General features: G+C 39.7%; 1 protein-coding gene across 4 annotated transcripts; it reads left to right on the plus strand.

The window, feature by feature from the left end:
* On the plus strand, positions 1 to 23,133 carry ACOT9 (acyl-CoA thioesterase 9). Of its 4 annotated transcripts, XM_084224838.1 has the most exons (16): positions 1 to 224; positions 1,610 to 1,701; positions 3,274 to 3,300; positions 6,220 to 6,265; positions 9,837 to 10,007; positions 10,096 to 10,133; positions 12,223 to 12,306; positions 12,891 to 12,994; positions 13,783 to 13,856; positions 15,860 to 15,927; positions 16,906 to 17,017; positions 18,054 to 18,144; positions 18,905 to 18,990; positions 19,765 to 19,852; positions 20,061 to 20,211; positions 20,468 to 23,133. In XM_084224838.1, exons 1-16 carry the CDS (start codon positions 211 to 213, stop codon positions 20,524 to 20,526), a joined length of 1,305 nt encoding a protein of 434 aa, XP_084080964.1. In that variant the 5' UTR covers positions 1 to 210; the 3' UTR covers positions 20,527 to 23,133. The 4 variants fall into 4 exon arrangements, with proteins under 4 accessions (XP_084080964.1, XP_084080967.1, XP_084080966.1 ...); XM_084224841.1 differs by lacking the exons at positions 1 to 224; positions 3,274 to 3,300 and adding an exon at positions 5,710 to 5,779 and having other exon boundaries at positions 1,653 to 1,701; XM_084224840.1 differs by lacking the exons at positions 1 to 224; positions 1,610 to 1,701; positions 3,274 to 3,300 and adding an exon at positions 5,132 to 5,796.
* The last annotated feature ends 1,197 nt before the right edge of the window (positions 23,134 to 24,330 follow it).

Raw genomic sequence — 24,330 nt, forward strand, 5'->3', positions numbered from 1 at the left:
CCTCCGCCCCGGGGAGCGGCCGCGCTGCCACAGGGACACGGGGCAGGCCGGGGCCGGGCGGTGCCGCCTGGGGATCCCGGTGGAGCGAGGGCTTCCAGCTGCGGCCGGCCCTGAGCCCTTTCTGTGCGCGGCGAGCCGCGAGTCGCCGGTGCGGGAGGACCGTGTGGCTGGGGCAGGCGCGGCCCCGCGGTGACAGCCCCGGCGAGCACCATGCTGCCCACCCGGTAAGGCGGCCCGCGCGTCCTCCGGCGCGGGTGGGCAATGGCCGGGGGAGATGGTGCCCCCGGCGGGCCGGGGCCGGGGCCGGGGCCTGGGGAGAGAGGCCGTGCCTCGACTCTCTCTCCGCGGCCGCGCCACTGTCCGCCATGAGGGGCTCAGGGCGCGGCCAGGGCGGGGCACCCCGAAGCTTGATCAGCGCCGCGGGCAGCGCGGCCTCGGGCACGGCGCCTGGGCCGGGCTGGGCACCGGGCGTGAGGGGCCCTGCGGGCGGCGGCTGTACCGGGAAGGCGTTTGCTGGCCGTGCCGTGACACACCGAGCCCAGGGGCTGCAGCACTCCCAGAGGCGTTTCACCATCGCCATTCACGTCATTCCTGTGCATACGGGACTCCGCTGCCTTCAGAGATTTTTTTTTTTTTTTTTTTTTTTTTTTTTTTTTGGTGTGTGTGTGTGTGTTTGTGTTCCCGTTTTCTCTTTTAAGTCCTCCATGAGTATCTGCAGACAGTGAAGGCTTGTGTGTACATGATACATAAGTGTAGATAGTGTAGATATACATGAAGGGGAGAGAGAGAGAGATGTGTAAATGGCCTTGCTTTTCTGTTGGTGCCACCTTTCCTTTTTTGAGGTGGAACCTCAGTCCCAAAGGAAGAAAATTAAAGGACCAGCAATCCATATTCCTTGTCAGGATGATGCTGTGAACTACGGGGGTTCACACGCCCTCTGTGTGTTTTTGTGTTACCACAGATGCTTGCCTAGAGGAGTAGTGCTGGCTAGTTACCCTGTAGAACACTTAGTGAATTGTGGGTGGATTACATTCTCTGAAGGGTTTCAGAGAATGTAATGGTTGTTCCTTCTTGCTTAATGGCTAAGAGGTTTATATCCTGCACTTTAGGCTTTTTTGAGTTGCTGCAGCACTAAGCCATGGGGGAGAAAACTAGGCTTAGCTGAATGGGACTGCTTGTGAGACTTTGTGAAATCCTTTTTGATATATTCCTCCTTCCACTGCTATGTACACCAGCCAAGTGCAGGAGGAGTGTATGGTTAGGGTCATGGATGATTTCCTGGAGGCACATGGACTCCCTCTCTGTTAAGATGCTATAGGGTAGAAGCTGGTGTTGAGTCTAAGTTGGTTGTCTCAGTGCATCTGAATAGTCAGTGAAGAGAACAATTACTGTCAGTAAAGCATTTTTCTTTCTTCTTTTTGGATGACAAAAGGTGCCAGTTGGAATTTCAACTGTCTTGGGACTGTTGCACTGATATTATCTAGTTGTAAAAATCAAGCTGAAAATAAGGACTGGTGTTTCAGTCACCAGAATAATTCCAAAATTAAATCCTAAATTATTTTAATGGGATTATTTTTAATGACGCTAAATTCTTCTGCTCTGCCTATAGGTTGTGCATCATGAGGAAGCTTCCTTCTGTTCTGGCTAGGACACTCACTTCTGGGACCAGTGCCTCCCCAGGGCTTCTTGACATGTCTCAAGGTAAGGTAGATGGCTGTGCTCTGGAAGATTTAATGCTGTTACTGAGGAATTTATTTTTCAGGTGGTGTCCCTTCATGTATTAGTATGGTTTGGATAATGAATGTGCCCTTGTCTGTTAGCTCATAGTAGTAGTGCTCAGGAAGCAGCAGAAAATCACTATGTGTTTGGAGGTGAATGGCACAAATATCCATAATCATCGAAACTGCAGATTTAGAGGCTCTTCTGGTTCTTCAGCCTTGGCAGAGCTTGGCTCTTTTCTGGCCGGATAACTGCTGCTCAGCTTGGGTCTTGATAGAAAGTCCATGTAGTTCAGATAGGTACAATGAGACTGGAGAGAATGGCCAAGAAATGGGGAATTGAGTGGAAATAATGCTGTACAGAACTTTTAATCTGTCAACCCTGTCATTTTCACACATTTGTAGAAATCTTTTAATCGGATCAGCAGCATTGCCTCGTGAAATTGCTCTTGTCAATAGGGCTTTGTGTTGAAAGGCTGTTTCAGTGCTCTAATAGGAATAAACCATAATGCTCCTGTTTCAGAAGCTTTTAAAAAGGTTTTCTTGAATTCTAATCCCTTGTACTTTGAAAAGGGCAGGAGAAAAAGGCTTGAGCCAGGTACAAGTAATTCCTTCATGGAGTTCTGCTTATTTCTGAGATCTTCTTTTTTCCTTTGTTTTCTAAACAGAAGACACCAGCAGTTACTGGTTATCCAATAAAAGAGAAAATGAGGCTTATTTTTTGTTAGAGAACTTATTTTCATTGTTGTTAATAAATGGCAATTTAGGAGGTTAAAGGAGTGAGCAATGATGCATGATGTTGCATACTTGCAGCTTGCCAAGAGTATTTATTTGAATATTTGGAAATGATGCCATCTAGAAGGCCAGTAAAAACAGTGAAACAGTGAGGTCATCCTGGTACTCCAAGGGGTACTAATATTTTGTGGACTACAATAACTGTAAACATTTGAGATTCTGTTTCAAAATTGTTCAAATTCAAAGTTTTGCTGATATGTAAACTATTTTAGTGTTATTTAAACTGTACCTTCAATTTGATATCCATGCTTTCACAAAACACCAAATACTTTTTCATGCTAGTTTTTCATATGCTTCCTTTTCACAATTTTGGGTTCCCATTGTGAACGCACTCACTTCTTCCATGACTCTCCCAAAGGCTGCACAAAGCAGGACTTTGGAATTTTCTTCTGAAAAAACTCTTATCCCACTTCCTGCAGAATGCTACAGATAGTCTTTCCAAAGTTAACACTGTTTGTCAATAGTACATGGTAACCCTGAGTTTGAAGAACTACTTGAGATTACACTGCAAGCAGATACACACGGAGTCAGTGGGCAGGGAACTGGAAAGCTGACTTGAAAGGAAAGGATAAATTGAGTTGAAAACAAAAGGACACTGACTGTAAAACAGGCAATGATAGATTGCCTGCAGTTACTAAAATTAAGGGACATCTGCCTAAACAGAACTGAAGCAGGTAGAATAATCAGGTAACTCCTTAGTATATGTAAATTGCATTGTTTCTTTTCATTGTTAATCTAATCTGTGTTTTGTACTCCACAGGACAGTCACCCATTCATGTGAATAATGGTGTGTTGTGGTAATTTGTACATATGAAAATATTTGCTATAACACTAAACTTACTCAGCTACTGTTTTTTCTTACTTTAGCATTGATGAAAAATGAGGTGCTGTTATTCTTCTCTGTTGCCTTGCTTAAAGCCCCTTTGCCTTTGGTGAATGGGCCTGGTCTTAATTGTGGCGGTGTTGCACTAAATCTCTGTCAGCACACTCTGTCTACAGTGCTGGATAAAATGTTTCTAAGAGGCTTGTGGGATACAAAATCTCTCGCAGGGGCTGTTCCTGCAGTACTTGGCTTCATTTTAGACATTTGAATCTGCATCCTACGCCTAAGTCCAGAGAAAGCTCTGTACCAAAGCTGGTGGCCTTCCTGAACTTGGATGCAGCTGGGGAGGTATCGGCACGAGGGGCATGGATCTCACTGGTAGAGATGAATGCAGTGGTCTTGTCCAGCTGCTCTTCTTGTGTCCTTTTCCATAGCACAGTGCAAATAAACTCAGACCCTGCTGCTGTGGCATTGATGATCCACTGATGCCAGTCTAGGAGATACTGTACAATATGCTATGTGAGCATGATGGAGAGGTCCCATTTTCTGTAACTGTTTTGCACACTTAAGACATTTGCTAGATAATAAAATAAATAGTTTATAGATTTTTGTGCTTAATTTTCTTACTTAAATTTCTGTGGTTACTTACTTAAATTTCTAATATCTAGAAGAGCGGGATAGTCTTCCCAGGAGAAAAAAAGGAAAAAGTTAAAAACCATGTACTTATGAACTGTAAAATGGACTAGATTTGGCTTAACAACATTTAGAAACACTTTACATTTTGTCCCTTTTATTGTCAAGATAAAAATTTTAATGTGTTCTCAGCCTGGAAAATATTTATTTTTACACCTAAAACTGAAATCAGATGTATTAAATGAGATTAACAGCTTATATAAATTTTTTCAGGTTTGGACTCCAGATTTTTTTTCAGAGCTTTTTACCTGATTAGAGATCAAAAGGCAGATGAATTTAGTTTAAACAAAGAGAAAGTGCTGTTTATTCCCTGTTCATCCCAGCACAGTCTGCACACTGGTGAAAAATTGGGGTTTTGTGTTCTAGAAGCTGTAACAGTGTTTCTGCTGACCCTGTATTGATCAAATGCATGCTATGGCAGCTTCACAGGTGGAGTATGAGTAACAAGAAAGTAATACCTGTTCTGTAAGCAAGCCTGCTGCTGCTTAGGGAAGAAGGAATCAGACCTTCCCTGCTTCCAAAAGGAATCAACTCTCAAGATTTTCAATCGGGTTCTTTCCTTTTTTTTTTTTTTTTTTTTTTAATTATTAGAATTAGTAGTAGATATCTTCTAATTTCAAAGCATGTTTTTAGCCTAATTTTGTAAAGAAATGAGGCCTAAGCAATCTACTTTTTTGTCTGTCTGCCTATCTTCTTGTCTTCCTCATCTTCCAGAACCTTTTATTTATGTCAGCCAAAATAGATGACCCACCAGTCTCAAAGAGAAATATATTTCCCCAAATTTTGTGAAAATTGGCTTCCAAATCAGAGATTTGTTAGGGGGCCAGAGCTGGTGCTGGGGTCAGGCATGGACACTGGTGTTTGCTGGCTGTTGGTGAGTCACTGGATCCATGTGCTGGCTGCAGTCATTCCCTTGCCTGCCCCTAGCTCAGGCTGGTGCTTCTCTAGCAGGCAGGCAGAGCAGAAACAGGCTGGGAGTGTAGGGACAGGGGCTGAGGGTGCTGCAGAGGAAGGATCAGGGAAGGGGAGCTTTGGGGTGTAGCAGTAGTGGTGGTGTGGGGGGACTTGGGCAGAAGCTGAAGTGACTGAGGAGGAGGGGAGCAAAGCTGAGTGGATCTGGCTGAGAGAGTGGAATGTGATTTAAATCTTAGGAATTCAGCTGGGCTCCTCCAGGGTTTATAAGCCAGCTTGCTGATCACTGTGAATACTCTGATCAGGCATTTAGTTTGATAAATGCCAAGCCTGATAAAGAATCAGCTTGTGACTCACCAGCAGCCTCTTTCAATTTCACCATGAAATTATTGCTATTTTTTGGTTGCTCTCCCTTGATGTGTCCCTAACATTTGAACCTCCTGGTATAAAAGATCTTTGTATATAAGCAAGGGATCTCTTCTATACAATTCTCGACTTCTCTTCTGAGCTTGGGAATTGTTGCTGCTTGTTTTCAGATCTTTCCAAATAGCCAACATTCACCAGCCATGGAGTAGTTTGGGAAATTTGATGGGACCTTGACACACTTAATAATCTCATCTGAGAAAGAGTAGAGAAGATGCTTATGTACATTATTCTTGACATTTAGGAAGAACTTGTGCAGAACTACTATTAACTCTGAGAGTACAAACAGGGCCAGAATAAATTGTGCAGGCCTGACTTCAGTATCTTAACACTGTGTTCTTTCAGACTGCTAAAAAGCTGGACTATGAAACCTTGCTGGCAAGAACCAGTCCGCTGATACTGCCTGCCTTCGTGGGTGGGATTATTTAATTGGTATTCTCCTCATTCCATTTCCCAGCTGCACTCTTCCCTTTTATGTTCTTTTATGACTTTCTGATTTGTTATCTCCACAGTTTGTGTTTAGGCTTAATATTTTCACATCAAAGTCCCCCAATCTAATATTGATCCATGCTGTCTTTCAACTGTTAATTAGCACTGGAGGTGATTGCACTAACAAACACTCTTTGTTGACTATATGCAATAAGCTATGGCATCATGTTACTCAGCCCATTACTGTGATATGCCTACTAACAGCAGCAGTGAATCTGGCCAAACTTTCATTTCTGGGCTGCTATTTGCATGAATTTACTTAATTTTCTTGTTCTGGGATGAGGATTGTGCCTTTAACACCAGGCAACCTCATGTTTATCACTTGCAGAACTAAGCTTGATTTGCTTTGATTTCTCTTTTTTCCAGTGCGGAGCAAATTGAGGGATATAGTGGGAGCATCTACCAACTGGAGGTACAGTGTGCATTACATGTATTTTACTTCATTTGTGAAACCAAGGTGGAGCTCAGGGTTGTTAGCAATAGCTAGCTTGTTGTCTGGGGAAGTAAAAGATCCCACTAAAATGTAATTGAAACAAAGCTTCTGAATTGATACTATGTGGATCACAAATTTCTAAGATTTCTGTGGTAGAAACAAAATATCTGATCTTGGCGTTTACAAGATTGTCCTGCTAGCTTTAAATCCAGTGGGAGTTAGGAGCTGTAGAGTCTGGCTGTCGATGCTGTGTTGCTGTTACCTCCTGAGTTATCTCTAGGTGGATTGTCTGCATGGTGGATTTCTCCTGCACTGGATTCAGAGGTAGCTGAGCTTGTTCACTGTGTACCAGGCTGCATTCTGAATGGCACCTGTGTCTTTTTGGAAAATTGTCAGCTTGGGATCTGGGTCTCCTTAATCAGGAGCATTTTGAGCATTTCCTTTGTCAACTTACTTTTTGATTAATTTACATATACTTTAAATAATTGCTGGTTTGGCTTTATTCAAGTTACTTTCCTCCCCCTCCATTACATTGAATAAGCCAGAGTTGGCTGTAACCCTCTGCTGCTACAGTCTGGAAAAGTGAATTTAGCAGTCTGGAGGAATTATACATTGCAGTTTGGTTGATCCCATGGTTTTTGTTGATTTTGGCTGTGTTTGCTGAGCTCTTTTTTCTCACTTTGTGCAGTGATAGTGAAACGAAGAGAGGTGTGCCTGGGTGAAGTGTCTGATGTGTCCAGGCCTTCTGACTCAGTTTATTTAAACACAGCTTCAGTCATTCAAACAAAAATGCCTGAATCTGGGAACCTGATTTTTGCTTAGTAAGAGTAGTAGCTAAGTATGAGGGGGGTTGAACTTTTCATCAAGTCAGCTAGAAAGGGCTCTAGAAATTGTTTATGAAAAAGCCTTTCCCACATCTCTAAATGGCTGAGGAGGAGTGATGCCATATGGAAATGCCATTCAAAAATCAAGATTTTAGAGGGCTCTGGTCAAGTCTGATCTTCCATCTATTTTTTTCCCCCACTGCTCCCATCCTGGAGGGAGAGCAGTCTGAAGCCAGGATCACCACAGCAGGGGTTCTTAGACTGATGCTTGTCTTGTGCTGTACAAAATACAGCAGAAATGGTTTGCAGATTAATGAATCCTTTGGCTACCATGAAGAAGTAAAGCCAGGGAGACCACAGATGGGAGTGCTTGAGAATGACAGGTTAAATACAGAGAGCTTTGGTGGACGTGGATAGCCTGTGAGAGCCCACTTTAAAAATAGAGTGACAAAGAATTGATACATGTGGATACTGAACAGCTGGGGATTTTACTGAGTTAGGCCACAGAATGACTAAAGAGGACAAATCTGAGGAACAGCTTGATAGGGGTCCTGAAAAGGGAGCTGGGGAAGGACTGATGTACACATATCTGGAATGCTGGGAGAGAGGAGGAATGCATATCTTTAACCATTGATTTTGCTAAAGGGAGACTTTGGTTTGTCATTTCTCTTGTAAAGGCCAGTGACCTTTTGTATTTGTTATGAAAAAGAAGTATCTTGCTTATGTGTTTATTCTGCTTTTGTACTTGTAGTTAAAACTATTCATCTGTTCATTGTTCAATATAGTCTAGATGGAATTGTGGTTATTTCAGAAATATATAAACATTCCTCAGAATGTTTAGGGGAGGTGCTAGTTAATATTAAGATGATTTATTGTTACTGTATGATTAGTACTGCAGTGTGTAACAGTATTTGTCTGTTGAAAAATGTTACTGCACTGAGCCTAATACTTCTGCATATTGAAGAACATATTCTGAAGTGGAAGTCAAGAAGAATTCTGCTGCTAACCTCAGAGGAGCCAGGATGGAGCTGGTGAAAGCAGAATATAATTAAATTGTTATTGTTAGGCTTCTTTATGTTTGTAGACAAATTTCTGTTTTACTTTCTGAATAATTTCTTTTAAGCCTTTCACTGAAAGAACTTGGAAAAAACTTTCTTAAAAAGCATTAAGATGCATTATCTTGGACCTTGCATCTTTCTTAAGTCATCCAGTAATATTCCACATTTGTTTAGTGGCATAACTTTAAACATTAACCCTCTGCAGGAGGCTGTTATCTTTGTGTTTCTGGTAAACTGCATGGCAATCATGTTTCCCAGATGAGGTAAACCACATCTCATGTTTAAAACAAACAAACAAATGAAACTAACTGAAGTTTTCTACTTGACTTTCACTCTCTTTGATCATGGATTATCTGCATTTCCCTGAAGCATATTAAACAGAAGAGAGGTTGTATATTTATGTTGAAAATTGACTTTCTGAAGTAATACTCAGCCAAGTAAGCCTTCATATTAAGTGGCTAATGCCCAGAATTCATCCAAAGTCAAACCTTGAGACAAAATTTCCTTTTGGTGAAAAGGTTTTCTGTTGTCTTCTTTATTTCTTCTTTTTTTTTTTTTTTAAATTTGTTTTGTTAAACACAATGTCACTGAAATCTCAGCAAATCAGCAAACACCACTTGAAGCAATGGCACGCATCCAGAAATTTACCATTAAGTTTGGTTGCTTCATGTTTTATGCATTCTCTTGCTCCATGAAATGGATCCATATTTTTGCTTACTGCTTGGCTTTATACCAGAACTATAGCATGTTTAACCCTGAGGTTTTTAATAGATGGATATTGATTCTAGATGTTATGAAGTACTTGCTTTATTCAGTGAGGTTGGCTTTTAAGGGGAGGGAACTTTGGAACAGGTAAGAGAGCATGTTGGGCAAGACTGTTACATCTTGTAGATACATGTGCAAGGAATCAATGTGGTAGATTGGAAAGAAGTGACAGTAGGCTGGCCCCTTCTCCATTGTGAGAGTTGCAGCCCCTCTGACTTGGTGGCACTGGAAAAGCAACTCTGAGGGAATTGTTCTCTCTTTTCTGTATTGTTTCTTTCTGTAACTTTCTATAATTTTAAGATGGCTGTGTAGGAAGAGAGAAAGAAAAGTAGATTCATTTTCTTTGTCTTTTAGCTTGCTCCTAGAACAATGCTGCAAAGGCTCAGTTTTTAGAACTGAACTCACCTGTGGATGATGACAAGTCTTAGCAGATTAGTTCTCTTGTCATTAGTGCTAGCCACCACTGTGCATCTACCTTACCTCTTGGGAGAGATTGTAAATTGAAGGTCGGTCCTTTAAAATTGGCAGTGTGGAAGATGTGTGGTTTTGTAGCTCTGGAAGACATGAATATGCACAAAACCTCATAGGCTAAATTATGTGTGATCTGTTCTTTTCAAGGGGAATGTTTTTGGTAGTATTCAGAATTAGATGCATTTTGTTCATCTCATTAGTGTGAAGTATGTGCTTGCCACTTGTACACAAACAATTTAAAAGATTTCTGTAGTAGTCTTGCTTAACATCTCTCATTCTGTGCATTTCACTTTCTTTTCAAGGCACACTCACTGTGTCTTGCTATATCTACTACTTTTTGGTTTTAACTTCAATAATCATTGATGTGCCATCTTTTAGTTAGGGTTTCAGTTCTCTTGTTATACTTCAGAATAAAGGTTTTTTTCTTACCAGGGATCATGTGCAAGCAATGCAAGAAAGAAAAGCTCTCCATACTTTACTGGCAAAACGGCAGGAAGATCTCCCTCCTAGGAGAATGAAGGATAGCTACTTGGAAGTTATTCTGCCTCTAGGAAGTCAGCCTGAAATAAGAGAAAAATACCTGAATGTACACAACAGCGTGAGGTAACAAAGCAATCATGTTACACCTACAGGAAACCGTTAACTTTTGTTTGCCATGTATGTATTTAATTGTCAACCTCCTATATTGCAGGTTTGGAAGGATACTTGAAGATCTTGACAGTTTAGGAGGTATGTACCTATGCCCTTGTAAAGGCTGCATTAAGTGAGTTTGATTACTGCTGAACACTGGTTGGTGTGACACAGTACGAACTTGGAGGGAAATCCATAATTCTGTCATCTCAGAAGGGAAGGAAAAAAGAAGACACAGGTAGTGAAGGAGAAGGAAGGATGATAAAGAACAGATGGAAGCAAAATTGTTTGGCTTCCTGCCTCTGTCATATTTTTAAAGAACCAGCTACAAAAATAATTTACTGAAAAGTGATCCTAAATTATGAATTTGCATTTTCAGTGTGAACTCAGAGAAAATTTGCAGAGTGCATATTGAAAATGAAAACTTATGATTTTTTTTAATTGTAAAAAAAAATCTCAACCAAAATTGCCACAAACACCAACAGATAATGAGATGCAAATATCTTTATATTCCTTTTGGGGAGAAGAGAGTGTAATCCGGAAAGAATGTAATGTATCCATTGAGAAGAAATTAAAAATAATTGGTGTGTGTTCTTGGGTTCTGCAAATTGTTGTTAAGGGTAAAAGCAACTCAAGTATTTAATAAGCTAGTGTTCTTATTTTTTTCCCTCCTTTTTATTTATTTGTGGTCTTGAAAAGTTCACCATCTTTTTCTTTTGTGTAATAGTGTGAGGTTGTTAATAGAACTGTGAGATACTTTTTCTTAAAATATCACCAGGTGACTTCCTCCTTCATCCTAGTTCCATAGCTGGTTGGGAACTTTTTGACAGAGGTTTTGGACAAAGAATTAAGTACTTATTAAGGGGAAGTTGTGAATAGAACATCTTTTTTCTGTTCCTTCTGAGAGTCCAGATGGACATAATTGACGAAGGCAGAGAAAGAAATGAATGAATGAATGAATGAATAGAATGAATGTATGTATGTATGTGTGCTTATTGAGGATTGATGAAATAGCTGCATGACTGATATTTCTTCGTGGTTTCAGTACCTGAGTTAGAAAAGGAGACTTCAAACTGTTGGCTACCTTGCATTGTTAGATGAGATGAGCCTGTTTTACATTCTGTGCCTTGTTTAATTTCCCCAGAAATCTGTGAAGATCTATTTTTTTTCCTGTGACAGCACAGAATGTCTATACTTTGCAGTCATATTGGGCTTCAGTCAGTTCCACTGGGGATGTATTGTTTTGGGGATGTATTGGTTTGTGTTAATCAAGATTCTGTCCCAGTTAAACAATATTCAGGGTGGTCATATTGATACAATAAATTGATAGGCTTAACAGGTTTTAGAATTATGACTTCAGTAAACATAGGGAAAAAAAAAATCTTAGATTACTTGGAAGGATCGAGATCTTCAGATTCGATTACTTGGAAGGATCGAGATCACAGATCACAGAATATTCTGGTTTGGGAGGGCCCCACAAGGATCATTAAGTCCAGCTCCGAGGTGTATGGTCCATATGGGATTGCTTCTCTCTTATCTCACTAAGTACAAGACAGGTACTTCTGATAATGAAGATCTGTATTGAGTGAAAATTACATGAACACTAGGAAAAAACTGTATCTTTGCAGCCTTGAATTACTCCAAGGAGTCTGTTTACTTGGATGTGCTCTTATGAACAAAGCTAATTAGTTTAAATAGTGGTTTGGCTGGTAGTAATTGTAGTGTGATAAATACCTCTGACTATGGTTTTGTGCCTGTAAGGCACAGTTTATTTAATCTTCACCTCTTTAAAGGAATCAGTCTATAAAAAGTCCTCAGATAGCATGTATCCTTGGACAGCCTTCATGAAATCAAAATAGAATCTAGGAAGAGTCTGAGAAAGGGAGCTGCAGAGGTAGAGCAAAGAGAATGTGTGGGATTGGAAGTCAAGTGATGAGCTGGTTTAAAATATTTAGTTAAATTTATCTTTGTAGTAAGTAAATATGCATAAAACTGTGATAGCTGCTGCTGTTTTTTTTATAGTTAACCCATGTGTTACATACATGAAGATGAGGAAGCTCTGGTCTCCTCTAGTAGGATACTTTAGTTTATGTTTTCCAGGTACCTCTTATGCTTTGCAAAGATGACTTTGATCTGCTCCACTTAAGTTTTTGTTAAAGAGGTGGCTCCATTTTTGATCTCTTCACAGTTCTTATTTGCTACACTCACACCAAGCAGGAAATGCAGCAAAGGTCTCCTTTATCCATAGTTACAGCTCTGGTGGATAAAATCAGTAAGTGGCAATTTAGTAAATACAATTGTTTCATCTGCTTGTCTTACTCTTTCATCAGCTACTACCTTCCCATGGTTGCTATTGAGGACACCTTTTTCATTCCTCTTTATATTGCTTCATCTTGTTTTAGCTTTGAAGTTTTCTGGCTTTTGTTGACAAGAGGTGGGAAGAGGCTTCTGTAGATGCTTTTCAGCATTTTATGTCATTTCCCTTCAAAATGCAGCTTACATGGTTCCTGCACTTTTGTGTTTAGTTTTTTTTTGGTGTGCAGATTCTTAGCTTCATTATTGAAAAGTGTCTGTTATGGTGAGTTGGACCTTGCTTGTGTTGCCTGTTCTGCTGAACACTCCCTTGGGTCTGCTGTCCACCTCTGTGCCTGCTTCCTACTCCTGTTCTGGCTTCAGAAGTCTGCAGAGGCAGAAACTGCAGACAAGCAGTGTGGTCCCTTGCAACAGCTGTCTTTTCTGGGTTGTCTTTGTGTGTGTTGCCATTTTCAGATCACATAAAGCTCCTAGGAAATCTGGCCTGCCTAGTATTAGTTGTGAGTGATCTGTCTCCAGTAACCCCTAATGTTTGTCTTGTAGATTTGTGCCAGAAGATTATACATCCAGACTGTGACATCAAATTCACAGGCAGTGTTTCTTGGGTCGGGAAGACCTCCATGGAAGTGAGGATGCACATGCTGCAGGTTAGTTCCTGTGACTTCTCTGCATCTTACAACAGGCATGAGGTGTGTCAGGGGGAATTTACAAGAGCATATAGTGACAGGACAAGGGGGGATGGCTTCAGACTGAGAGACTGGGTTTAGATGAGATAATGGGAAGAAATTATTTACTGTGAGGATAGTGAAGTACTGGAACAGGTTGCCCAGAGAAGTAGAGATGCCCCATACCTGGAAGTGTTCAAGGCTGGGTTGGATGAGGCTTTGAGCCATCTGATCTTGGAAGGTGTCCCTGCCCATGGCAGGGGGATTGGAACAGGATGCCTTTAAGGTTACTTCAAACCCAAATCATTCTGTGATTCTATGATAATTCAGGTAAACAGGTAGATTTTTAAAATTCATTTGTTCTCCTTAAGTAAAGTCTCTGATGTAGAAGCTAATGTTACACCTTTTTGTTCTGAACTCCTTACAGTGCTGGCATTAGTGGCAGTTAGTGGTATATATTAAAAAAAAGAGCTATGGCATTTCTCAGAATAAAGGTTAAGTGGGTCCTTCTACAATGACTGTGTTGATTTCCTCTCCTCCCTGCTCAAAGTTTTTAATAAGCTTTCCTGGTAAATATTTACATTGCAGAATTCCAGAAATGAAAGTTTTAATTATTTCCTTATCTTTGACCGATTGTGAGAGGTGTTGGAAGGAATGACAGAATGTGAAAGCCAGCAGAATTGATTGAATAGTTTATGTCAACTAAATAGCTTGCTAAGCACATTTCCAATTTTAGAGTTCAGTAATGTATTTTTCCCTGTCTCTTTTAGCTACATGATGGTGATTACAGCCCTGTGTTAGATGCAACCTTTGTCATGGTGGCCCGGGACCCAGAGAATAAACGGTACTTTGTAGGACAGGAAAAGTTTTCTGACTTCTGCTGTGCTGAAAATGGCAAACATGTCAGCTTGCTCTGTATGTGTAGAAGCCATAAAATGTAGGTGGTAAATAAACCACATAGTTGATGCTTTCTGCTGGCAAGTGTTAACTTTACTGTGACAAACTTCAGACTTTAGCAGTCATGATACCCGGAATTGCTGGTAGTCTTGGGATCTGACCCTTTTTTTTTTAAACTGATTTTTTTGTGTGAGTGACTGGTCTCAATGCACACATAGGTGAATGAGTCTGCCAGAAACCCACCTGCATTCTAGTAGCTGTTTGAATTAATGATTGAGTTTCAGTGATTAAATAGTCTTTGAGTGATTAATACCATTAATTCCCTAATAGACACTTAATAGGTGTAATCAGAATAATTCAGGTTAAAACTTGCTTGTGTAGCTAAAATGAAACTGGTAAGTATTCCCACATAAAATTAAAAAATCCCAGACATTTATTTTGTTATTTTTATGGTTTTACTTGCTCTATAATTCCTTAGCTATTAGAATAAAAGGCTGCTCAGTTGCCCTTTAGGTTTGCGACTCTACCATCAGAAAAATTGGCTGTAATTCTTACCTCTTTCCTATATAGCTGCCCAAGTAATAAACCTTTCTCTGTTTCTAATTAGTTTAAATAATTTCTTGTATTTAACAAAGATGTGTTTAATGAAGAGGTTTTACTTGATAGGTTTTTTTTCCCCTTCAGATTTTTTCTAGAACCAGTGAATATACTATACATTAGGAAAACAAATTATATTATGGTTCCCATTTTAAAGACTAATTTTTCAAAATAATGACATCAAACCTGATGTAATTACACAGTAGCAGATTGACTGAGGACAAGCCTACATGGACTTGTGCAGATAGATGCAAACTTCCTTGGCTGTTGTACAAGCTAGCTGGCCACAGGCCAGCTGTGTTTTGGAAGCGTTCTGTCCATATAAGGAGGGTGTTTATGTGAGGTCAAAACCCTTCAGAGAGGTACAGGATATGTTAGCTTGGCTGTAGTTCCACAGAAACGGTATTGTGTGGCTTTGGGAAACTTGTACCTCCGCAGCTTGGGGCTTGGCCAGGAGAGCTGATGTAGATGTGTGCTGAGCTGAAGGGCAATGAGCTCTGTGATGGAGAAGGAGCTGGTGGATGTCTAAAATCCAGAGGTTTAGCAAACCAGTTTGTTCTAAGAAAAAAGCACCACTCTGCCTCTTTTTTGCCAGCCCAAGTAAAGGGGGTAGAGGTGAATTGTTCAGCAGGTCTCTTGGTGTGTGTGTGTGCATGTATGTATATGTATGTTGTTCTCAGCATTTCTATAAATGTTAAAAGTTAAAAAATAATAATTAGAAACTATGGGGAAGAACAGCTCTTGAAAATAAGTGTTTGTCTTTACTTGTGCAAATAATTAAATGTTATATAATTAGGTTAAAGTAAACTTATTTGTGCAGTAGAATAAACATAGAAATGTTGTGCTCAAGGCATTTCATAATCTTTGATAAGTGGTACATGTGGTAAACAGCTTTTGGCTGTTGATAAGGCTGTCAAGGAAGCCTGTAGATTATAAAAACACTTGCTGGCTACAGCACTGTGCTTCTTCTATTCCAGAAGGAATGGTACCAGTCAAGTTTTGGTTTAGACTATTCTAGGTCATCCTGTTTCATTAGCTGAGTTTCTGAAGCTTTATTCTTGAACAATTTTCATTATAATTTATGAGTACAATTGTAGCTTCTTAAGAACCATAGATGTGTCACTTTCTCTTTCCTGATTGCAATAGGTAGTGGTTGGATCACTTAACTGCCTCTTCAGAGTTAAAGCTAATGTGATATTCTGTTGGCAGCCATATTTATTTTTATGATATAACCTGAAGTATGTAATTTCATCTTGTACTGTGTATGTAAGCAGAAATGTAAGACTCTTACAGTGTATTTATGGGACAAATTCTTGTAAAATTTGTAACTTAAAAAAAACTTCCTGTCCATAGGCCAGCATTTGTTAATCCACTCATTCCTGAGAGCCCAGAGGAGGAAGAAATCTTCAAGCAAGGGGAATGTATGTCATATTTCCTGGTAGTATGTACATCTGCCTCAGTTTCAACTTAATAGCTGTGAGGAAGAAAAGTTCAGGAGTTTTGCTACTTAGAAATGTTCCTAATTTGTTTAAAATCAAATTTTTGTTCTGTCTCATTTGTGTCAGTAGAGTAAGAGAATTGAAAAGCCTGCTAACACATGCTTGGAAACTTTTTGGCTAAACTGACAGACACTCCTGATGTGCTCTGCACACCCTCTGGACTTCTCCTTTGGCAAGATGCTCCCCCTGCTTTGGATCTGAGTGCAGCTCAGGGGCTCCTAATACTCTGGCCAACTGATTACCCTGTGGTGGGCCTGCAGGACATCAGAGCTCCTCACCTGTCTGGGTCCCCATGTTCCTTTTGTAAAGAAACTCAGGAAGAAAAAAGTGGGAGAGCAGGGGAAGGAGCATGTAGTGCCATCCCCATTTGTTTCATGCTGGGGTTTTAAAGTGGAGAATTAGGAAAACAGTGAAGACTGAATAAACTGGACAGAAGATCTTTTAAGCTAAAATTTCAATCACTGCAGCCTATGGTAATGAGTTGTGTTGTAAACTTTCATTTTGTGCCATTGGCAAAACCTGAAGCTGATTGTTCTGTAGGGTTTCTTGTTAGATATGTCCTGTACTTTGAGGGCAATACTCAAGTTTTCTGTAGGAACAGTGTATGGGTGTCATAAAATATGTGTAGAAGTTCTTCGTCACATTGGTGAGGTATTAGTGAACTTCTGCTTTATTTTTATTTCACTGCAGTCAAAATTCTCTTTGGAGCCAAATTTCTCTTTGGATCTATAGCACCATGAAGTTACAGCTTTTAACTTATGGGGGAAAAGGAAAAATAAATGGAAAGATGGTTGATTTCAGGTTAAAATCTTCAGAGCCATTATTTGGTTTTTTTCTTTGAACTTTAACACTATGGTGTTTTTAGGTTTTTCTTTTTTTTTTTTTTAATTTAATATTCAGTGAACAAGTTGAAGAGGATTGAATTCAGCACTGCTTCCTTACTGAAAATGGCTCCCACTGCAGAAGAAAGAAACATTGTGCATGACATATTCCTTAATACACTGGACTCAAGGCAAGAAGGGGAGGGGTGAAGGAGAACTGACATCTTGTGAAAGAGATATTTGAGTGGGCCCTCATAACAGAGTAGTCTGGAATAAATGCACATTTAAATTCTGTGGCAATTTATTTGAAATGCGGGTACAAACTTTAATATGACATCTGCAGCTCTTAGAGCAGTCTTCTGTTGTTCTAAACAAGCTGTTAGGAATAATTTTGAGGAAAAATGTTAATAATGTTTAAGCAGATAAGAGAATTGAATGGTTTTGCACTCATGACTTGCACAATCAGTTTTCTGCCATGCTATCTAATTAAAAAACTGTGAGGGCAGGAACTGGTCACCTTTTAACCAAATAACCTTGCAATGTGTTTTAAATACAGTACCTGACAACATTATTTGAGGGAGTTGTTAGCATGCTTTTCTTATACTTGATCTTGGTGTGAAGTCATCTGATGCCAACAGTGATAGAACAATGTTTAATTACATTAGTGCAGTGTTGTATTTACTATAATTTAGCATTTCTTTAACTTATTAGCCTATACAATTGTTATTTTTAAAGCTGTTTACCAAAGGCAGACCTGCTTTCTCTTAAAATTAGTGGTTGTACTTCTGTCTGGGTTTGAAAACTTCAAAAACTGTTTGATGTTGAATTATTCCTTTAGCTCACTGTGTGCTTTTATTTCCTATTATGACTTAAAAAACAGAGCAAGGCTTTTCTGACAAAGTGTGCACTTTGTGGTTGTGATTCATCTTTTCTTTCATGTACCTTTCTCAAGCCTCTTCATTCACATGAACTTGCACATTAGCAGAAGTTTTTGAAAGATCAGGAGCATAAGTTTATTGCAGTAACAAATCAAAGGACATCTTTAGATAAGGCTTCAAGGTCAGCTGGAACAGTGTTTAGTGATACCATTTCTGTTTTGGGTTTATTTTGGTGTTCTATATTTTTGTGGGTTTTTAAAGTATGTCTCTGCATTTGCTATTTCTGCTTTTTTGGTGTGCTGAATTCTGCTATTTCTGTGGACTGTAAAGTTTATTGTCTCTTCCAAAGGACAGTGAGTTTCCGGAGTCGTAAATTACCACCCAATTCAGTGTGGATTGAAGATGCAAAGCTAAAAAGCCTGGAGATTTGCCATCCTGAGGTATTTTGAAAAATATTAATGAATTACAGAAAGTTACTTAAGAAGTAACTTTGAGAGAGAATTTTTAGAGGGGCACAGTGAAAGAACAAGGAGTAATGGCTTTAAACTGAAAGAGGAGAGGTTCAGAATAGGTATTAGGAAGAAATTTTTACTGTGATTGTGGTAAGGCTCTGGAACAGGTTGCCCAGAGAATTTGTGGATGCCCCATCTTGGGAAATGTTCAGAGCCAGATTGGGTGGGGCTCTGAGCAACCTGGTCTAGTGCAAGGTGTCCCTTATGGTAGGGAGATTGGAACTAGATGTCTTTAAGATCCCTTCCAACCCAAACCATTCTATGACTTTGATTTTTATTCTAAAATTAATCAAACTGTTATTTTGTTTGGCTTCTGCAGTCCTTGAAATTTAGAGCCTAGTTTCTTTTTTGTTATTTGGTTGGATTGCCCCTGCAAAATGGATTTTTAATGACCTTGTTTTCTTATCAGACTGTTCATTCTGTGTAAAGAAATTCCTTTGCAAAGTGTTTGCAAAAAGTTTGGCCTTTGGTTGCTGATACAATTTTGAATTGTTATCTTATGCTGTCACATTAGTCAGATGAGCTCCTATTAAGTAAAGTTGCCTTGGGCATTTTGAACTTTGCATACATATTTCAGTAGTGCTTTTTATATATTCAGGTGTTGGGACTTCTGTTAAATACTGTGAACTGAAGTGCAGACTTCAACACAAGGCATTGAAAAGAATTTGGTATTTGTTTCTTTGTGCAGGAACGGAACATCTTCAATAGGATCTTTGGGGGTTTTCTCATGAGAAAGGCATATGAACTGGGATGGGCGACTGCTTGCAGCTATGGGTGAGTTGTGGATGTGAAATATTTATATAATCCAGAGCATTTTGCTCATACACAGAGGTTGGGAACCCAGGCTAACCAACCTAATGACAATCTGAGCTGAAGAAACTTAGGTGTCTGGTGGAGTCGTGCACTATTAGTGCGCAGTGCTGCTTTACTTGGAGCATCTGTCATATTTACAAAGAGATTGGCATTTTGCTCCTTGGAGCTTGGGTTTTAAGCATTACTTGTCAAGATAAAAAATACATCAATTTTCTGTTTTCTTTTATCTTACCAAGCTATTGAGATGGACTTTTCAACCATATAACATATTTATTCTATTAAATAAATATTACATCTTTGCATTCAGTACACAAGAGGAGTGGGTTCTAAACTTCTTCTGTTAACTGCTTGAGCTTAGGAAGTGTGACTGAAGTCATCACCCAGCAAAGGTCTATGTATAAGTTTAATGGGGTATGCAAAGCCTGATATAAGGTTAAGTGGTTTGTGTCAGTGCTTGAAAAACTTATGCCTGAGCAATGATGGTTTGAAGATTGTCCAGCAAGTGTAAGTCATAAGATACAATAATGGTTCAGTAATGTATCCTTAGAAAGTGTGTACTTTATTGGTGTGAGAGATTTCCTCCAGTGATGACATAACTCCTTACACTTCCTTTAGCCTCTGTTTAAGAGATTTATTCTCTAGTAACCTTCATTAAAATGCTGACAAGTAGATATTTTAAATTTTTGCAAACATCCCTTTTATTCTTGAAAAGAAGTTTCTCTTTTGTTTCCTCAGGGGTTCCAGACCCTTTATCGTATCTGTTGATGATATCATGTTTCAGAAGCCAGTAGAAGTTGGATCCTTACTACTGCTTTCTGGACAGGTAGGAGTTGATTTCCTTTTGAAAAGGAGCAGATTTTGTCTTTGCTGTCACCAGTATTGCTCACTGATAATGCACTATGTTTTAAGAGATAATGATGATGTGTTATGAGAGTGTGTGACTTTTCTTGTTAAATGGTGTAATGAAATCTGTTACAGTTTTCAGCACTGGTGATTAATTACAATCTCTAACTCTTGTTTTAACTGTGTAGGTCTGTTACACGGAAAAAAAATACATCCAAATTCGAGTACACAGTGAAGTTTACAATGCAAATACTAGGGAGCACCATACTACCAATATTTTCCATTTTACATTTATATCAGAAAATGAGGTCCCACAAGTTGTACCTAAGACATATGGAGGCAAGTATCCCATTAATATGTTGTCATAATTCTGTAAAAAAAGATTAATTTGTTTCTCTTGGAACACTGGTTATTTTAATAGATGAACTATTGGCATTTAAATAATTCAACAGGATTTCATGGCAAACCACATAGATTTTATGCTTTGATGACAGTGTGGATTACTTCTTCCTTTTGCCAGTCTGTTTAGTTGTAGTTGCCCAGTATTGCTACTAAGGTACTAATGTGATTCTCTCTTTTCTCCACTTTATTTCAGAGTCCATGTTGTATTTAGATGGGAAGCGACACTTTACTGCAGTCATGAAAGAAATCTGACAGGCACTGGGTGCTGCAGCAGCAGTGCACCAGCATGCTGTCTTGGCAAGAGCTGTCACTAGAGGTGGCTAATGGACAGGTGCTTGTAATACTCAAAGAAAAACCCAACAACCGCCCAAAACCAAACCAACCAAACCCAAACTCCACACCAAAACCTGCTTTTTCAGTACTCTTCATGTATTTGCATATATTTGGATTTTTTAGTCTTTACTACTTGAATTTGTTGAAGTCTTCTTACATGCAAATGCTAGGAAAAGAGGCTGAAAAAATGCAGTCTAAGGCTTTGGATAGACTCTCTTTATCTGCTTTGAGAGATCTCATTGCAATCTTTGCTGTCTTGTGAACATCTGAAGCCTTTCCCTTAGTAGCTCTCCTTTGTGTTTCCCTGATAAGGGATAGAAGTTCTGTCAGAAAAAGTGTGCAATAAGTAGATACCCACAGGTGAAGCAATTTGACCTCCATTCTTGTGTAAATTAGGTTAAGGGTCATAATTCTTTTTTGAACAAGGACACATGCATCTAAGCAGCAGTAGAAGTGCAGAAGTTACTAGTGTGTGCACAATGGAAAGCAGATGTCTCCCCTCACTGGGGATTTTACCAGGTTATTGCAGCTTCTGTTTGGATGGTTTTCATGTTCCCTTGGGAGGAAACTGACTTTTGCAATGAAAATAGGTGGCTAGATGGTATTTTTTGGCACTCTGTTTGTGTCCTCGCCAGCCTCTTCTAATTTTTTGTTTTAATATATAACTGTGAGTTCCTTAGTGAATTATTTTTCATGGCTTGGAGACTAGAGGTCTGACTGGTGGGGCTGGGTGGGACTGGGAAATGGCACTGTAGAACAGAACATTTTTGTTTATTAAGGACTGGGAACAAAAAATGCTGCCCAAATGGTAATGGTGATGTTTGGTGCTGCACTTAGGGGTCCTGAGAATCTGTCTCCCAGGTCAGCTGCTGAATGATGGGATCTTTGTCCCCCTGAGGTGTGGTACAGCTAGAGGACAGTCTCCTCAGCTGGTTTATTTATCTGTTCCCTTGGTGGTCTCAAGTGCATTATTAATATTGCACAGCTCTAAAAATTGGCAGGTGTGCCTGTGAAGGACAGAGAACTTCCCCAACACAGAAGGGACACCGTGGTGGTCATAACTGTGGCAAATAAGTAACAGGAAGAGAGTACTTGGTACTGAAGTGCTTCTGATGTAATGGAGAAAGTTTTAATAATATCCAATTTCTGGTACATAAAGCCCAATTTCTTGAAATAAGGAAGCTGAGTGGATGGAAGGCATCAACTTTTAGCAGTGAGTATGTCACAAGCATGAAATTGGTTCTCTGGTACCTCCACATCAAGACTGATCAGGACACGCAAAGAGGAGTTGGGCTCAGGGGTTAAACAGAAATGTGACATCTCACAATACACAAGAATGGATTCTGGCTTCCCTGTGAGGTTGAAAAGAGGATGCAGCAAATAGTAATTATGTCAATCAGCACAGATGCATGAACCACGTTGTTAAAATTAAGTAGCACGTTGAGCTTTTCTTTCTGAGTGAGAAAGCCTGAGACAGTCACTATTAGGAGCAGTTTCCTTTGGTGCTAGGATGACATGAAGTTCATGACCCCTAGCAGCTCTTTGCTATTCCTGTGAGGAATTGTTATAATCAGCATGTTACACATCAGCCTTTCCTTCTTAAGATTCAGCTGCTGCATTGGGTAAGTTAGATTGCTTTTCAGAGTAGGTACAGGGGTGTGGCCTGATCCAAAACAGATTCTTGCATGGCTCTGATGGTAAACTCTTGGTTCCTCTCTTCAGCCACACTCAAGTGCTGACTCAGCTCTATGACATTAAAATCTTTAATGGTTATGCTGCTGTGGAGATAAATTGTATTTTCTAGTTTTTCCTTTTAAAAACTGACTCTATTAGACTGACCACATAAATAAAGAACTGAAATTGTATCTCAGCATCTTCCCCCTTGTTGCAGGGATCAATGTTGACTGTTAAAAAATAGATCCTTTCATTTCCTGCCTTCCTATTTATTTCAGAACTATGTTCTACTCCTGAGTACCTGCAGGTTTTTATCACTGACCCAGTGATCCTACCCGGATCACTTTTTTATAAAAACGCATATAAGTTAAGGGGATACCAAATTCATCCTCCACTGACTTTTCAGCTGCATTTAAAGATAAATTTATAATAATTTTTAAATTCAGCCTTTGGGAAGGGGTTGGAGAGAAGAAGAGGTAATAGAGTATGAAGGAAAGTGTGACATCAGAAACTTCTGGATGCAGTGAAGAAAATGAATGCCACAAATGAAGATGTGTAGAAGAATTGATGTGTTCTCAAAGTTCATGATAACTTAATGACATACCACAATGACAGTAGTTTCAGAATGTATGTGCAGCAATACAGAAAATGTTTGTGTGTATATGCACATATGTAAAAGATACATGCTTTTCTGTTTATTGCTATATATATGTACTCATGTATTTTTTACCTCGAGATGGTAACTCCAAGCTGTCACCCTATCTGGTATCTTTGTTCAAGGGTATGCATGCTGCTTTGTGCCTTTGTGTGTATGTGAGAAAAATGTTCTCTGATCTCACATTTAGAATTAAAATATTTCAACATAGTAATTCATGTTGCAACTTCTGTCCAGCCTGTCACTGCTGTAGGTGACTAACCATTACCACAGAAGCCTAAAGGAATTGCTAGAAAATCTTTTTATTTATAGTAAGCTTAACCATATAATTAATTGACTGTGGCTCTGTAGCAGGAAGCAGATGTCTGTGCCCATTGTTTCTTGGAATACAGTGAGGAGGAGCAGGATTGCCTCCCCTTACCCTTTCACTTAATAGGGATATAAAAGGAGATTTCTGTAGGATTGGCTGTACTCAGTGCCCAAAGGAGGGACTTGTTTCAAATGTTTTTATTTTTCTAAAAATAAAAAATAGTACTTTTTTCTAAAAAGTACTAAAATTACTCAAATTTCATGTAACAGCTTCTGGTAGCCCTTTTTCAAATAGGGACTATTCCTTTGCTGCCCTGTCAGATTTTGCAGCCATGTCACATTGTGCAGCAGTCTGGAAAGAAGTTTGCAGGAGCTGGTGCAATGTGGTCATTGGGCAACAGTTTCAGTTCAGAAACCTGCTCTAAACTCACTGCATGCTCAGTTGGTTTTACTTCACATCCAGCCCAGCCTTTGGTGACAGTGGTTTGATCGCTGATCCTGCTCTGAATACACTCTTAACTAGGCATGGGAGAGATAATTTCTGCATGAGCTAGGCACATGCCAACAGGAAAATAAAAGGGTAAATACTCAGCTTTCATAAAAGAGAAATTGGGCACTCCTTTTGTGGAAGGTGTAGTTGGATGACCAGAGCTGCACAGAAAATACACTGGAGCACTTCTCTGCCAGCAGAGATCCTCAGCCCTGCAGGGCTCCTGTCCGTGAGGCTGGAGGCACTGCTGGGCATTGGCAGGTTGGAAAATATCTGTAAGATACATTGAGTCCAACTGTAAACCTAATACCAGTACAGGCTCCCAGCAACATAGTGGTTATTTTTTGGATATACTTGACTTTGCAGAGGAAGAGGTTTCTCTGGGCAAGGAATGGGCATAACCCAGGAAAGCTGCAGAGGGCTACATCAGCTAATAACATCAAAAATCTGTGCCATTATTATTATCTGAATTGATGCTTCTTTGATACTTCTGGAAGTTACATCCAGGTCTCAGCTAGATCCATCCTGCTTGGAGAGGTGGCTTTCATCTGCAGACCTCACCACCATATATAGCTTAACAGCTGAGGGGGCAGTA

The sequence above is a fragment of the Fringilla coelebs genome, assembly GCF_963513975.1.
Source record: "Fringilla coelebs genome assembly, chromosome: 2".
Lineage (NCBI taxonomy): Eukaryota > Metazoa > Chordata > Aves > Passeriformes > Fringillidae > Fringilla > Fringilla coelebs.

Bases quoted from the DNA above. Each gene is read 5' to 3' on its own strand.
- ACOT9 (XM_084224838.1), top strand. The intron at 3,301-6,219 runs GTGTGTTGTGGT...TCTTTTTTCCAG, and splicing joins ACCCATTCATGTGAATAATG to TGCGGAGCAAATTGAGGGAT. The intron at 10,134-12,222 runs GTATGTACCTAT...ATCTCTTCACAG, and splicing joins AGATCTTGACAGTTTAGGAG to TTCTTATTTGCTACACTCAC.